The sequence below is a fragment of the Nyctereutes procyonoides genome, unplaced genomic scaffold (genome assembly GCF_905146905.1).
Source record: "Nyctereutes procyonoides isolate TBG_1078 unplaced genomic scaffold, NYPRO_anot_genome, whole genome shotgun sequence".
Lineage (NCBI taxonomy): Eukaryota > Metazoa > Chordata > Mammalia > Carnivora > Canidae > Nyctereutes > Nyctereutes procyonoides.
Genome location: NW_026575139.1, coordinates 693,476 through 708,377, shown reverse-complemented (window position 1 = coordinate 708,377; position 14,902 = coordinate 693,476). Strand labels below are relative to the sequence as shown.

Here is a 14,902-nt window from a genome sequence, read left to right as displayed (position 1 = left end):
GCGGCCACAGCACGAGCTGGCCTGGCACCGTGCGGGGCGAGTGCCCGGGCCCTGACCACCTCTGTCCCGTGTCCTCCCAGGACCCTTGCCTCTCCGCCCTGCTGCTCGACAAGCTGCCGGCGCCGGGAACCCTGCCTGCGTGCCGCCCGGAGGCCGAGCGCCGCTGTGACGTCTGTGCCACACGCCTGAACCAGCTCACGCGGGAGGCCCTGCGGCTGCTCCAGGCACCTGCCAGCCGCGAGGACCCCGACGCGCCTCGAGGGGGCCCCGGCACCGTGACCGGCCCGCGGGATGCACCCGTGCCTGCCGGCCCGCCAGGGAGGCAGCCGGGCCGAGTGGGGCCCGACAAGAGGAAGGGGGCGGCCTGGCCCGCTGGGCGCAGTGTCCAGGTGTCGGTGGCGCCCGCTGGCCTGGGCGGGGCCCTGAGCACCGTCACCATCCAGGCCCAGCAGTGCCTGGAGGGCATGTGGAGCGTCTCCAGGGTCAACAGCTTCCTGCCGCCGTCGTGCCTGGTGAGTCCCCCGGGCAGGGTGGGCTGCTGGGCTCCCGCTTGGGGCTCCCCGTCCGCCCCTCTCCGTGGCCCATGTCATGCAGGCTCAGTGGCTCCCCTAGCTCAAGGGGCCATGAGTGCGGTGGTGGGAGGCCGGGTCGGTCCGCTGGCAGAGTCCCAGTGGGTAGGGCCTGGCCACGTCCCTGGGGGCGTCCCCTCATACATCACCCGCATGCGTGGTTGGCAATGGTGTTGGCCACTCTTGCTTCTGAGACCATGTGGGGTTCCATGGGCTCACAGGAGGGCTCCCGGGACGCCGTCAGACCCTCCTTCTCAGGGTTAGTGACAGAGGGAACATCTCCTTGTGAGGAGGGGTCCCAGTGCCCCTCCCCTCCAGGCTCCCCTGCCAGGCCAGGCTGCCCCCAAGGGCTGTGGCCCAGCTGATGGAGCCTGGAGTGCGGGGTGAGGCCCACAGGCAGAGGAGGTCTGTGTCCACTCCCATGGTGTCTCAGGAGCTGCCCCTTTCCAGCTGGCTGCAGATTGAGGGGGGAGGCCGCCCCCCCTCAAAGTCTCCTCTCTCAGGTGCACCAGATTGTGGCCCCCACCGGGGGGCATGGCCTCCATGGGACCAGCTCTGGGCACCGGGGGGCACTGTGGGTGCCACGGACTTGGGTCAGTGTCGTCAGGCAGGGCTCTGGGCCTGTTCACCCCCATGGTTGAGATGAAGCCAGTCTTGGAGGGAGCTGAGGCTGGCTGCTTCCCCGCTGTCCACGGAGCTTGGCTGGTGGTGGTCTCTCCCAGGTGTCTGCTGTACCCCCAGTTTCCCATCGAGCAGAAAGGATACTAGGATAGGAGATGGAATGGGGGGTTGTTGGCTTAGGGGTCTCCTAGGACAAGGAGGGAGTTTGGGTTTGGGTTTGGGTAGTGCATGAGGTTAACTGCTGGAGGCTGTCCTGGGAAGGTCTTTCCCCAGAAAGCACGTGGCTACTCTGCCCAAGCCTCAGGGGATACCTTCTCCTAGGGGTCTTGTGCCCTCAGGTGTGTCCACCTATTTAGCCCAGGAGAGGGGTTCATCAGGCAAACAAGTAGGAAGGACCTTCCAAGCCGAGGGAACCCTCTGTGTGGAGGCCCAGATGTGTGAAGCATGAGGCCTCCCTGGAGGTGTGAAGCACGAGGCCTCCCTGGAGGTGTGAAGCACGAGGCCTTCCTGGAGGTGTGAAGCACTGAGGCCTCCCTGGAGGTGTGAAACATGAGGCCTTCCTGGAGGTGTGAAGCACTGAGGCCTCCCTGGAGGTGTGAAGCACTGAGGCCTCCCTGGAGGTGTGAAGCAAGAGGCCTCCCTGGAGGTGTGAAGCACTGAGGCCTCCCTGGAGGTGTGAAGCACTGAGGCCTCCCTGGAGGTGTGAAGCATTTCAGCCTTCCTGGAGGTATGAAGCATGAGGCCTCCCTGGACGTGTGAAGCTTCTAGGTTTCCTCCCTGGAGGTGTGAAGCTTCTAGGCCTCCTCCCTGGAGGTGTGAAGCTTCTAGGCCTCCTCCCTGGAGGTGTGAAGCATCCCAACATCCCTGGATGTATGAAGCACAGAGGGTTCCCTGGAGGTGTGAAGCCTTCTCAGGAGATGGGGCTGTGGGGAGAGCAGGGGAGGCAGTAGAGGGGTCAGGCCTGGCCAGGTGAGTCCTGACGCTGCTGCGTTGGTGCGTGTGGCTATATGGAGAAGCCCTCGCTGCCCCCTGCATCGCCCACCCCCATGGAGCCGGGGGCAGAGATCCGTGGGTGACAACGAAAGCTGGTTCTGCTTGGTCCAGTTACTACCCAGCCAGCTGCACAAGCTTCCCCGGGGAGCGTCTCTGAAATAGAGCAACGGGTAGACCTTCCCCAGGGACTCTGTGCCCTGTAGGGCCCTGGGCAATGGAGGTACAAGGAAGGTCCCCGGCCATGGGTCCCAAAGGATGAAGCACGGAGGCCTCCCTGAAGGTGTGAAGCACTGAGGCCTCTCTGGAGGCCTTTCGGGGGGCACTTTCGGTCCCAAAGCAGGATGGGCCTCTGCCCCCTCCACCCCCGGGCCCGTTGGCCCCTCTGAGCCCAGTGAGACCGTACTGGTTGATAGCGCTACCTCCCACATGGCCTTTGAGGAGATCCTGCCCTTGCTGGGAGCCGGACCCTGTGACCCATTGCTGGGGCGACCGGTCCTCCAGAGGGTACTCTGTCCTTGGGGCCCCCTGGCCCTTGGCAGCTTGGGCATTGGGTGCACAGAGGCTCGGGCAAGAGCTTCGGGCCTCGAACTAGCCTCCTGTTAGTGAGAAGCTACCTCCTGGGTGTGGTCTTGCTGCTTCTCAGTCCTCCTTTATTAAGTCTTGGGGTGAAGGCACGAAGAGGGCGGCCAGCCCCCACCACGCATGCCCCATGTCTCCGGGGCGGAGAGCTGGGCTGCCCGGGAGGAATGTGGTGGGGAGGCAGCTCAGGAGAGCTGGGTGGCTTCCTGGAGGAAGTGGCCTTGAGCTGGGCCCAGACGGAAGCGTCAGAGATGGCAGGCCCAGCACCAGGGGTGGTGGGACAGTGGGAGGGGGGCACCGGCAGTAGCCAGGGGGCTCCTTGCCCAGGGAGGGAGCCCAGTGCGTGCCTTGCCGGGGCCTCAGTGCCAGGCAGAGAGGAGGGCCCTTCACCGAGAGTGCCCAGAGGTAGAGGAGGGGCAGGAGCGACCGCGGAGCGAGCGGGGTCGGTGCAGCTGGCGTTGGCAGGCTTTCTGCCTCCGTGGGCCCGGGGGGCGGGGGGTCGCTGGCCTCTTGCCGGGCAGCCCCGCCAGCAGCCAGCACGTTGTAAAACGTGGGCATTTAAGGCTCCCTCTCTGTTTTATGTGCACATTGATTGCGTGCGGGGTGGGTGGGAATGGATTTATAATTAGACAACGGTCCTGGCGATCAATGGGGAGATTATTAGAAGCATAAATAGAACTTTAGGATTCAGATGAGGTAATTTCCCCGGAACCAGGGCATCGATCCCTAGAAGCGGCTCTGGAATGTTAAACTATCGGGAGGAAATGCTTCTGGGGGGACATGCTGCGAGTGGCCAGGACAGCCCGTCAGCCGCCCCGGGGCCTGGCTGTTGGCAGCAGCCGGGAGGGCTGGGCCTGTTGCCTTCTGTTCCGGTGCATGGAGAGCAAGAGGATGGTGGCAGGGATGGTCATTGGGGGAGGGGGGACCCCAGGCTCTGAGGCCCGGAACGTTCTGGGTGCTGTTGCCGGGAGCCTGCCCCGTGGTCCTGCCGGGGTCAAGTCATGGCCTGGCCGTCGGGAGAGCCCTGTATCCAGGTGGAGCAGCCCGCAGCCCGCCACGGCTGTAATCAAGACTGAAGCAGCCCCCTGCCCTTGTCTGGGAGCACGGAGCTCTGCCCTTTCTGGCTCTTTCCACCGCCTGGGAGTCCAGCGATGCTACCTGGTGTGGGACCCACCTGGCGGCAGACAGTCTGGCGGACAGCTGCTTTCCAGACCGTCAGGTGGAGGATGGAGGTGCCTGTGGGGCCAGGCCCTGGCCTGTCGCTACCCTGGCTGCCCTGAGATGCTGGGTGATGGCCGTGGGGTCAGGCCGTGGACTGCAGCATGTCTCCCCCACGCTGACAGAGCTCAGGGGTCAGTGGTGCTGCTGCCAGGCCAGCGGGGTCTGTGCAAACCTTCCTGCATCCTGCACACACCTTAGAGCCTGGGGCTCGTAGTCCAGGGAGGAGAACCCAGCGCCGAGGGCTCCAGGCTGGCCCGTGGGTGGGAGGATGGAGGGCTTCCTGGAGGAGGTGCCGCACACCTCTTGATGCGCACAACAGCAGGTGAGGTCGCTTGGGTGGAGGCCTGGGAGCAGGTTGTGTGGCACCAACTTGTCAGTGTTGCTGACCTCTGGGCCAGCCTGCTTGCCTCCTCGTCCCTGTGGTCCCCCGTGGGGTCTCTGGTAGATGCCCACCCATCCTCAGGGATTGGCCGCGGTGGCAGGGGGTGGAGGGTTCTGGCCTGCCTCTCGGACCCGGCCCATTGCTGGTGCCCTCCTTCTGGGCCTCAGTTTGCCCCCCGGCCCCATGGAATGGACATTGGGCCACAAGACTGCTTCTGTGACGGGAGCTTCGAGGGGCAGGTGGGTGCCCGCCCAGGCTCTGTGCCCAGCACACTCCCAGCAAGCAGTGCCACCCGTGCCCGCGCCGGGCAAGCTGTGTGCATGCTCCCGTTCTGGCTGCCCCTGCCCCGGGCCACCCCCACCCTGTGGCTGGAAGTAGCTCCCGGGGAGGTATTCATCCCGAGGGCCTGGCCGACCCTGTCCTTCACGAGCCAGAAGGTTCTGGGCCTTGGCGTTCGGGCCCAGAGGCTTCCTTAGGAGGGTTCCTGTGGCGTTTCCCAAACCGTGCTCCTCGGAACCCGGTGCCCCGCGGTGTGCCCGCCCTGGAGCCCCTCGGTGCCGGCCGGTGCTGGGCTCTGAGCTTCAGCGCCAGGGGCCCCCGGGACAGCGCGGTGCCCCTCGCCCTCCTCTCTCCATGCTTCTCTCTCGTTGCTGCTCTGGTGCCTCCATCTCCTTTTGTTTGCCCCCCCACCGCCACCCCCTGCCCCGTCCAGCTTCTTTGGGCGGGCCGGGGTTCTGCTTTGGCGGGAGTTGGCGGTGGCGGTCCGGGTGGCCGTCTGGGTGGCCGGAGCCGTGTCTCGGCAGCTCATGGGACGGTGGAGCCAAGGTGCGTGTGGGACTCCTGAGACAGGTCAGTGCGGCGGCCCGTGCCCTCGCCAGCTGGTGCCGGAACGTTCTAGCCCGAGGCGGACAGGCTGCCTGCGACGCTGGGCTGCCCGGGCTCGGCGGGAGCAGACGGCGCGGCGGCTCGGCCCCCTCGGTGACCCCGGCGCCCTGCTGGCCAGGACACCTTGCTGAGCAGCCACGGGGCCCGGGCCCCACGGCAGAGCCGCCAGGGGCGGGCACTGGGTGGGCATGGGGTGGGCATGGGGCGGGCACGGGGCTGGCATGGGGCGGGCGGCCCCGCGGTCCGCGTCGCTGGGACCAGCTTACTTGGGGCCCTTGGCCGCCGTGCTCTGCTCCAGCGAGGCGCACCTGTCCCGGGGGCTCGTGCGTCCAGCGGTGCAGAAGGAATTCACGTTGGAGGCCGGGGACGATCGTGTATCACGTGTGTGTGGGACGGGAGTGTGGGGACAGGCGTGGCCGGGCCGTCGGGGTCCTTAGGGCCGGCGCTCTGTGTGATTTACACATTTGCCTTGAGCTTCCGCAGCCACCTGGAGAGGAAGCAGCTTCTCGTTGCCTGGGTCGAGGCCTGGCTGACCCTCCTTCTGGAATGTTCCCCGTGAGCTGGGGCCCCCTCTGTCCTGGCAGCCCCATTTCCCTCAGGCATAGGGGCCGCCTCCCAGCCAAGGGCTTGGTCTGGCTTGTGTCTGCGCCCCTGCCAGGCTGTGCGCTCCTGGACGACAGCTCCGTGGGGCACCTACTATGTGCCAGGCGGGCTGTTAGCCCAAGGATGTGCAGGGGACCAGTGTGTGCGGTAGGGCCCCCAGGGTCTCCCTGATTCCTGACACGGGTCAGGTCCCCGTGAAAGCTGGTGGCCTGAGAAGCCCTGATGCTGAGCGTGGCCCTGTTACTCTGGGGGTGGGGTGCAGGAGCTCTGGACAGAGTGAGAGGGGCCGAGGCGAAGTCAGAGGGCTGGGGAGGCCAAGGCCCCTGGGGCAGGTGCAGGGAGTGGCCTGGCTGGGCTGGGTTCTGACGGATGCATAGGAGTTCCTGCCCTGTAGGCAGACAAGGCAGGTGCAGGGTGTGCTGGGTGAGGGCCTGAGCTGTTTCAGGTTCACCCTTCTCTGTTGCTGACCTGTCCTCAAAGCCTTGGGGAGTGGCCAGGGCCCCAGGGGCGGGGGTGGCGTGTGGTTTCCATCCAGCTAAAAGTTCGGGGCTCTCTGCAACCCTTCCTTTGCAGACCTGGTTTTACTGTGTCCCAGGAGGGGTTTGGAAGCCGGTGCCGGCCTCGGGCTGGGCAGGGCGAGACCCTCCGCCGTGGTGGGGAATGCTGCCCTCAGGTGGCAGGACCTGCTTCAGAACGTGCCTCCTGGGGCGCGTGGGGGCTTATTCTGCTGTCCCGGCCTTGTCACTTGGGAGACCCTGAGGACGTTGGACCCTCCAGGATGTGACTGTTGCCCGGGCTCCTCACCCTCAGGGTCGCCAGGCAGGCCCGTGTCCTGTCAGCATGAGGACCCCGGGCCTCCCAGGTCAGGCCCAGTGGATGCACTTCCTGGGGCCCAGGCGAGGTGCCCGGGGAGCCCGGGGGGATCCTCGGCGTGGGTGGGGCTGGGGGGCCCAGGCTGAGGCAGGCCGCTTCCCTCCACTGCCAGGGGCCGCGCGCACCCCCTCTGGGGCCGGGTCTGGCCTGGGGTCCAGCGCCTGACAAGCCACATAAATGTGATATACGGTGGTCGGAGCTCAAGTTTGCTGGCGCCGTCTCAGGGATCATTCAATTACGTTTGTGCTTCATTACGAGGCTGTCTCCCCTTCTAGAATTTATTTTAGCTAATTAGTTGGAAATGCCAGACTAGTATTTCAGATGCCGGGGACGTCATACATTATCATACACGGGGCAATTAGCACCTGTGACAAATATTTATTGTGGCTTCTCCTCTGATCATGCCTCCAGGCGCTCCAGGTGGGTGACCCGGGGCTGAGCGGGGTGGGGACCCCCGGCCATCTGTCTTGACCACTGTGCTCACGACATTTCTGGAACTTGCTACAGGAGCGGCTGGAAAGTCTGGTCCCCCCGGAGGGGGGGCGTCTGTGTCCTCCTCCCCGCGTGGGCCGCACTGCGATGGCAGGGTCCCCCGCGTGTGGGCCCCCCGGGAGCGTGCTGGGCACGCTGGGGTGTGCCGGGCAGCCTTTGCAGCACGGGTCTGGGTCTCACGTGGGCTCCCTCCTCCCCCCAGGCTGAAGCGGCAGTGGCTGCCGTGGCGGTGGCGGACACGGTCCGGGACGGCCCCCCCACCTTGACCTCGGACGGCGTGTCAAAGGCGTGGGGCCGCGGTGGGGTCTGCACGACAGCGCTGGTCACCCCGGCCCCGGGCACCCCGGCGGGCGGCTCCACGGGCCCGTCCGCTGCAGCCTCCTTCTTCATTAGGTACGTCCTTCTGGGGCCTCGGCGGGGCCGCGGGCGCGCACCGTGGGCGGGGGACCTCGCTCCCAGCTCCCGTGGCCTGCGGACGGGGAGTGGCGGGGTTCCGTGGGACCTCTGGCCCCGGGGTTCCAAGCCAGTCCCTGCCCCTTCGGAGCCGCGTAACCACAGGTGAGTCGTACGCTCCGTCTGTGCCTCCGGGCAGTGTACTGAGGGTGCTGCGAGGCGCAGCGAGTCCCCGTCTGTGAAGCACCCAGCGCTGCAGGCCCAGCCAGGAGGTGCAGCCCCGGGGGCCCTGGGGCCTGCGCTGGGGCTGCGGACAGCAGGTGGCCTCAGGCTGCAGTGGGAGGCCGGGGGGGCCGGGCGCGGGGCTTCAGGGAGGGTCCTGGAGTGATGGAGGACGTTGGGATGGACTAGGGAGGGTGTCCTGGGGGGCAGACCCCACCCACGTCCCTCCCCTCCCCGCGTGGGGCGGCACTGACTGCCACTAGAGGCGGCTCCACGGTCAGCCGGGCGCCCAGGGGTCCTGTCCCGGCCTGAGTGCCTGCGCGGGGATGTGCCTGGAGCCCCCGGGTTTGCTCCCTCCAGGTCGTCGGGTGCCAGGCCCCAGGTCCTGGGGACGTGGGCTGCGGTAGCGCAGGCCTGGCAGGTGCGGGGTCGGGAGGGGTGTGGGAGCCCGGGGCTCTCCCCGCCCCCGCCCCTGGGGAGCCGTCCCTTGCGGGGCCCTGGGGGGCTGCCGAGGGGAGGCGGCGCTTTGATCCCGCGGGAGGCCTCTGGATTACCCGGTGTAATGGTGGTAATGAACGGTAATGGCAGGCCCAGCCGCGGGTCACTGTCCCATTAGCAGCCCTGGCGGGCACCGATAAGCTCGGCCATGAATCACGCGGGAGCCTTATCGGCGCGGGCTGGGGGCCTGACTGCTGAGTGGGGGCGCGGTGGCGGGCAGGTGGGGGCCCTGCGCAGCGGCCCTGGAGTCCCCGTGCGGGCCACGGGAGGGGCAGGCCGGGCGGGGGCAGGTCCCTGCCTGGTCCGCCTCCGTGGGAGGCCTCGTGTCATGGCCCAGCCCGCCCGGCCCCCCACGCTGGCAGGAGGGTCCCGGCCCCAGAGAAGGTCCCCTCCGGGGGCCACGCTGCCTCATTAGTAACCCTGTGGCCTGTGGCCTGCAGAGCAGGTGCCGGCTGCCTTTTGTCTCCACCGAGCAGGGCTGCTGCTGACCTTGGGAAGTTACCATAGAAACAAGTGCTGGGGACAGCGGGAGGCAAGTTTTCCGACGGGAGGGGGGGAGGCGGCGTGCGCTGCCTGCTGCCATTACTTCCAGCCCGTTGGCCGTTGGCCGTTCGCCACGCTGGATCCCAGCAGCTTCCTCAAGGCTCCTGGGCCCGTGCGAGGGGGCGGCGTCTGGTGGGGAACGTCGTTCCGAGCTCGTGCTTGACCCGGGTCGGGTCGGAGACCGGCTGCTCTGGGGCTGCAGGGCCCTCGGCCACTGGGAGGGATGGGAGCGCGCTCTTGTTGAGAGTGGGGTGCGGTGGGGGGCTGTGGCTCAGAGACAGGAGGGCCCCTGAGAGACGAGGAGCTGCTGGATCCCGCCCGGGGGGCCTCGGGCATGTGCCGCCCGAGGTGAGGTTCCCAGGGGACACGAACATGCCAGTCATGGTCGTCGGGGTCAGGGATCTGGCTGCGGCGACCTTGGTCCCTCTTGGCAGCCCTGCACCGCTGGGGCAGATCTGGGGGCTCTTGGGGCCTGCGGCTGGCAGTTCCCTGCGGGGTGGATGCAGGGTGAATGGGGCGTGCCCGGGACCACCAGCCTCTTCCCCGCCCAGTTAGGAAACCCTGGTTGGCCTTGCCCAACACCCACACGTGTCTGAAAAGCCCGGGGACCCTGGCATAGGTCAGGGCTTTGCCATCAAGGCCACCTGCCTGTGAGACCACCTTCTGGTTTGGCAGAGGCACTTTCTCTTTGTAAAAAGACAAACTATTCCCTGAGGGGCGTTGGAGGGGCCCATCCCCCAGCCACTCACTTACTCATCCCTTTACTCGCCTGCGCACCCACTCCTCCCTGCACCTGCTCACCCGTCACCCGAGCACCCGCTCACCCACTCCTCCTTGTGCCCATTCACTTACTCATTCACTCACCCGCTCACTCATTCATCCATCTACTCATTCATCCTCTCACCTGTGCACCCCCCCACCTGCACACCCGCTCCTCTATGCACCCGCCCACCCCCTCACCCAAGCACCCATTCTCCCACGCACCCCCTCACCCGTGCTCCTGCTTACCCGTGCGCCTGCTCCTCTATGCACCCGCTCACCCCCTCACCCAAGCACCAACTCACTCACTTCTCCTTGTGCCCATTCACTTACTCATTCACTCACCCGCTCACTCATTCATCCATCTACTCATTCATTCTCTCACCTGTGCACCCCCCAGCTGCGCACCCCCTCACCTGAGCACCTGCTCACCCCCTCACCCAAGCACCCACTCTCCCACGCACCCCCTCACCCATGCACCTGCTTATCTGTGCACCTGCTCCTCTCTGCACCTGCTCACCCGTCACCTGAGCACCCGCTCACCCACTCCTCCTTGTGCCCATTCACTTATTCATTCACTCACCCACTCACTCATCCGTCTACTCATTCCTTCTCTCACCTGTGCACCCCCCACCTGCACACCCCCTCACCTGAGCACCCACTCACCCATGCACCTACTTACCCGTGCATCTGCTCCTCTGTGCACCTGCTCACACCCTCACCGGAGCACCTGTGCACCCCCTCCCTTATGCATCTGCATGCCCCTGCACCTGCTGACCTGCGCACCCGCTGACCTCGGCGCCTGCTGACCCACGCGGCCATGCACTCACTCACACACCCGTGCTTAGCCATGTCAGGGCGTCCTGAGCTTCTCATGTTGCCTTGGGCTTGGCAAACATGTGCCCTACTGAGACCACCTGGTGGAGGGACACAGCCTCCTGAACTCGTCTCAGGACAGGGACTGGCTCCTGTAGTAGCAAGAGGCAGAGGCTCCGTGGAAGCCCGGCTTGGGCAGTTTTCCTGGGAGAGGATCTTCTGAGGGGGGTAGTTGCTGCTTGTCCAGCCTTCTCTTCAGAGCCAGGCCACTCACTCCCCTGCCTGTCCCGGCTTCCACCACTCCTCACCCCTGCAGGTCCCACCCTGGGCCCCCACCCCAGCAGTGTGGTGGGCATTCCTGGGCCTGATTGTGGCGCCTGTGCATTCTCCTGGCCTCTGTGAGGCCCAGCACCACCTCCCCTTGCTCTCTGCACCTTCACTGGTCAGAAACCAGGTCAGGCCCCCCAGATCCCCCACCTTGCTCCCACTCAGGCCGTAGGGACTGGGGTGTAGCCACTGGGTTGTCCCAGTTAACAGGAGCCTACGTTTCATCAAAGGAGACAGTGTCCATGCTGGGCTCTTGTTAATGCAGAGACATGCCTTTGAGTCATGCCTGGTGGGGTGAGCCTGTAAGAGCAGGACCTGGAGGGCCAGGCGGGCCAGGGCACAGCTCCTGGGCTCCCAGCCACTCGGGGCGGCTGACCACGGGGCTGGGGAGGGAGGAGGGGGTGCCCTGAGTTAGGTCCAACCACAGGGTGGAGACGCCTGGCCAATAATATCGCAGACTCCCAGGGCTGGCGGGACCTCAGAAAGTGCCAGGCCCAGCCTCTGTCCAGGCGTGACTGCAACATGTCCGATGGGGAAGGACACCTCCCCATGCTCCACTGCTAGGCCCCTGAGGGTGACGCAGGCGCGCCGAGGTCTGAGCTACAGACGCCTGGCTCTTGAGAGGGTCACGGAGGGTGCAGAGCCATCTGTGCTCTTGTGTGTGAGCCACCGAGTGAAGCACGGCCCTCCGGTCGTGGCCTCTGAAGATTGGGGTTCCGACCTGACGTTGCTCTGGCCTCCCCAGCACCTTACCCATCAGCCACGGGCCTTCTCAGCCTCTCCTTCCCCTGGAGGCTTAGGGGTGTGGGTTCAGGATGCCTTTGCACCCCACAGCCCGGGCTGACCCTGCTCGACCTAGGGAGGAGGGGCTGTCAGGGGTGTGCAGGCGTGCCTTGGCCATGGCCGTCTGCTGACCTGTCCCATCAGCTTGAGGGCCTGGCTGACGCCGTCCAGCGCTTGCCGGTGCTGCCCTTCCCGCAATCCTGGGAACCTGTCTACAGGTGAGGAACTGGATCCCTGGGGCCTCCTTGACCTTCGTAGGCTCAGCTGAGGTCCCCAGCCCCTCCCTGGCCGCCCGGCCTCCCAGCCCTGGGGGCAGCGCCAAGCAGGTGGGGCGGGGCTGCCTGCTGGGAGCCCCTCGAGTTAGGGACCGAGCTCCTCCCCACGGGGTGGTTGGCAGGAAGCCACGGCGTAGCCCAGGGTGGTTGGGGTCCAGGACAGGCGTCAGAGGCCGGGCGGCGGGCAGGGCAGGGGGGCCCAGGCCCCCACGGCTCCCTGCCCGGGGTTCCCTGGTCCTCGCCCCTCGCAGCCCTGACTGTCCCCAGGGCCGGTCACACTGCCGTTGGGGTTGTGGCCGTGCCCTGCTTTCTTACGGTCGCTCTGGCTCCCACTCCTCCTCCTGTGCCAGGCCATGCCGGCTGCCTGCTTTCTGCCCTGCTCGGCTGGCAGATGGGGCCGGGGGTCTTGGGTCTTTTCCTTGCAGGGGGTTTTGAGGTTTACAAACATGTGGGCTCGGGCAGGCATCGGGCTAATGTTGGCTTGTGCCCGGCTCCGGCCCCCTTGTACCCCCAGTCGCTTGGGCTCCTCCCGGGCAGCCCGTGGGCTCCGCTCCCCGGACCCCCGCCCCGCCCCGCCCGGGCGCACACCGGCGCCACCGGCCCCCGCTCTGTTAAGCTCCGCCACGCATCGTAGATTACTTTTATTTCCCGCCTTGACACCTCGCTAGGAGGAAAGCCGTCCCCGGGGTCTCTTAAAAGACAACTCCTATTAGAGATGAGTGCGGTTAAGCACAACGCTGGCGGTAGACCAGCCGCGGGCCAGGCTGCCCCGTGCGGGCAGGCCCTTCTGTGGGCGACCTTCGGGGCGGGGCTCTGGGGGGAGCGCGGGCACCGCAGGGTGCAGGGCACGGCCGCAAATGGGCGTCGGCGGGCGCTTCAGGCCGGGCTCAGACCACATCCCGGGGTACCCCTCTCACCGTCCCCCCCCCCCCCCCCGTGAAGGGGGTGACCGAGGCCAGGCCATCTGGGCAGATGCAGACCGAGGCCCAGCGCGTGCTCCTTCACATCTGTGCCACCCAGTGTCACCTTGCTGGAGGCGTGGGGTGGGTGCTGTGCAGCCCCGGTGGCCCCCAGGCGCGGGGTGGGGGTTCTGGGGGCTGGGGCTGCGGGAAAATGTGCAGGACGGCCATGGGGGCCGCTGTGGGGAGACCCTGGCGGGAGGGTCAGCGTGAGCCAAGGCCTGGGAGCGTGGTGGGCCCTCGGCGTGCAGTGTGCACGTGTGTGCGCGTGTGCAGGTGCCCCGGGAGTCCGGAACAGCGGTTCTCCAACGTGCCTCGGAAGCGTCTCCAGGGTTGGGACCACAGAGTCTGGGCAGACGGTGGGTCTGTATGTTCTGGGGACGCCAAGCCGTTGGCAGGACCACATCTCACAGGGCCCCAGTGCCAGGCCGAGGACAGTGGTGAAGGCGGGAGGGAGGTCGGGGGGTTGCTGGAGGCGCCTCCCTGGGCCGAGTGGCCTTGGAGGCTGGGGCGGCAGGGGCAGCGTGTCCGGTGGGATCGGAGGCCGTGGTGAGGGCGTGGGGGTGAGGGCGGCGGGAGGCTCTGGGGGCCCCAGTGGTCACGGCAACACCAGGCTTTATTGAGCTTCTCCTGTATGCTGGCAGCGGCCTGGGTGCCCTGCACGCCTCAGCTGGTCGGGGCTGCACGCAAGGCCTGTGCGGGTCATGCCACCCCATGTTAGCGGTGGGGATACCGGGGCACAGAGACTGAGTCAGCATGCCCGGGTCACACAGCCTGTGAGTGGCCGACCCCAGCACGCCCCAGCCTGCCCCCCACCCCGAGGCAGCTGCTGGGTTGGGGACCCAGGGCAGATGGAGGTTGGTGAGAAGAGGGCGCACTGAGGCTGGGCAAGGGGAGGGGTGTCTGTGGCCTGGCCTGGCGAGGATGGAACACGGGACACGGGACATGGGACCCAACAACCCCAGTCCTGGGGCCCCTCCTGGGCCGGGCAGGCGGCAAGGACAGCGCCGAGTGCCCCCCGCCCCCTCTCCTCCCTTCCCCAGGGCTGCCCAGAAGCTCAGCCTGGCCTCCAAGCGCAAGAAACCTCATCCGCCGCCGGCCCCTGCCGCCCGCAGTGCCTCCCCCTACCCCACGGACTTCAGCGGGGTCCTGCAGCTGTGGCCACCTCCCACGCCCCCCTGCCTGCTCAGGGCCGCCTCCAAGGTCAAGGACAACCCCGGCAGTGTTGGAAAGGTAGGCCCACCCCTGCTTTGGCGGTGACCCTGGGGGCTGGGGGGGGATGACGCCGGGGGGTCTGAGGAGTTGCTGGGAGGGGGTGCAGGAGATGGAAGGATCGTCGTCCTTCTCCCGGGTTGGACAAGGTGGGGGACAGACAAGGAGACAAGGAGACAAGGAGGTCCAGGCACACCTTGGTGGCTCAGAGACTGTTTTGGGGCTTTGGGAATGGGTGGGGGTCCCCAAGGCACAAGCTGGTCTCAGTGGGGGCACCCACTCAGCCGGGGCTTCCTGGGACTGTGGGTTGGGGTCTGCCCCCAGGGACCCCACAGACGTTGGCACGCCACCCCGAGGTGGGGCTCCAGGACGGGGATGGGACCCCTCCAGGCTAACGTGTGGTCGACTGGTTCAGGTGGAGAAACTGAGGTGCAGAGTGGGGAAGGGCCTCGCCTGGTCTCGCCGCAGGCCGGCAGGCCCCCGGCTCTTGTGGCCCTTTGCCGAGACTGGGTTTCTGTTGGGGCCCATGTGGTTTGCTCTTAGCTGCACCCTGGCCCTACTCGGGGTCCTGCGTGCGTGGGATCGGTGTGAGCACGTCAGTGAGGCGGACGGTTTGTGCCCACGGAGGTGGGGAGGCCGAGCAGTCACTCAGCTCTGGGGTGAGGACAGGACCTGACCCCGAGTGTCTTCCCCACTGTCTGCCCGCACTGCTGCCCGCTGGCGCTCCCAGGTCCTCCCTGAGGGTGGTTGGGTGGACCCCCCACCGCCCTCCTGGGCTCTCGGCCCAGCCTTGCCAGCGCCCAGAGACACCCCCTGCAGAGGTGGTTAGCTGGGCTCCATGCTCACCCGGGCACGGTCCCCCCACCCCACCTGGGGGCATGCCTCAGGGGGCTTCGG

At 66.9% G+C, this 14,902-nt stretch overlaps 1 protein-coding gene across 2 annotated transcripts in view; it reads left to right on the top strand.

Moving 5' to 3' along the window:
• Positions 1 to 14,902, top strand: part of KIF26A (kinesin family member 26A) — a 39,980-nt gene that overhangs the window by 13,544 nt on the left and 11,534 nt on the right. For both annotated transcript variants that reach the window (XM_055303966.1, XM_055303967.1), the window contains exons 3-5: positions 81 to 512; positions 7,421 to 7,611; positions 13,837 to 14,026. In XM_055303966.1, the coding sequence (XP_055159941.1) occupies positions 81 to 512; positions 7,421 to 7,611; positions 13,837 to 14,026 (813 nt within the window). The remainder of the gene's footprint in view (positions 1 to 80; positions 513 to 7,420; positions 7,612 to 13,836; positions 14,027 to 14,902) is intronic.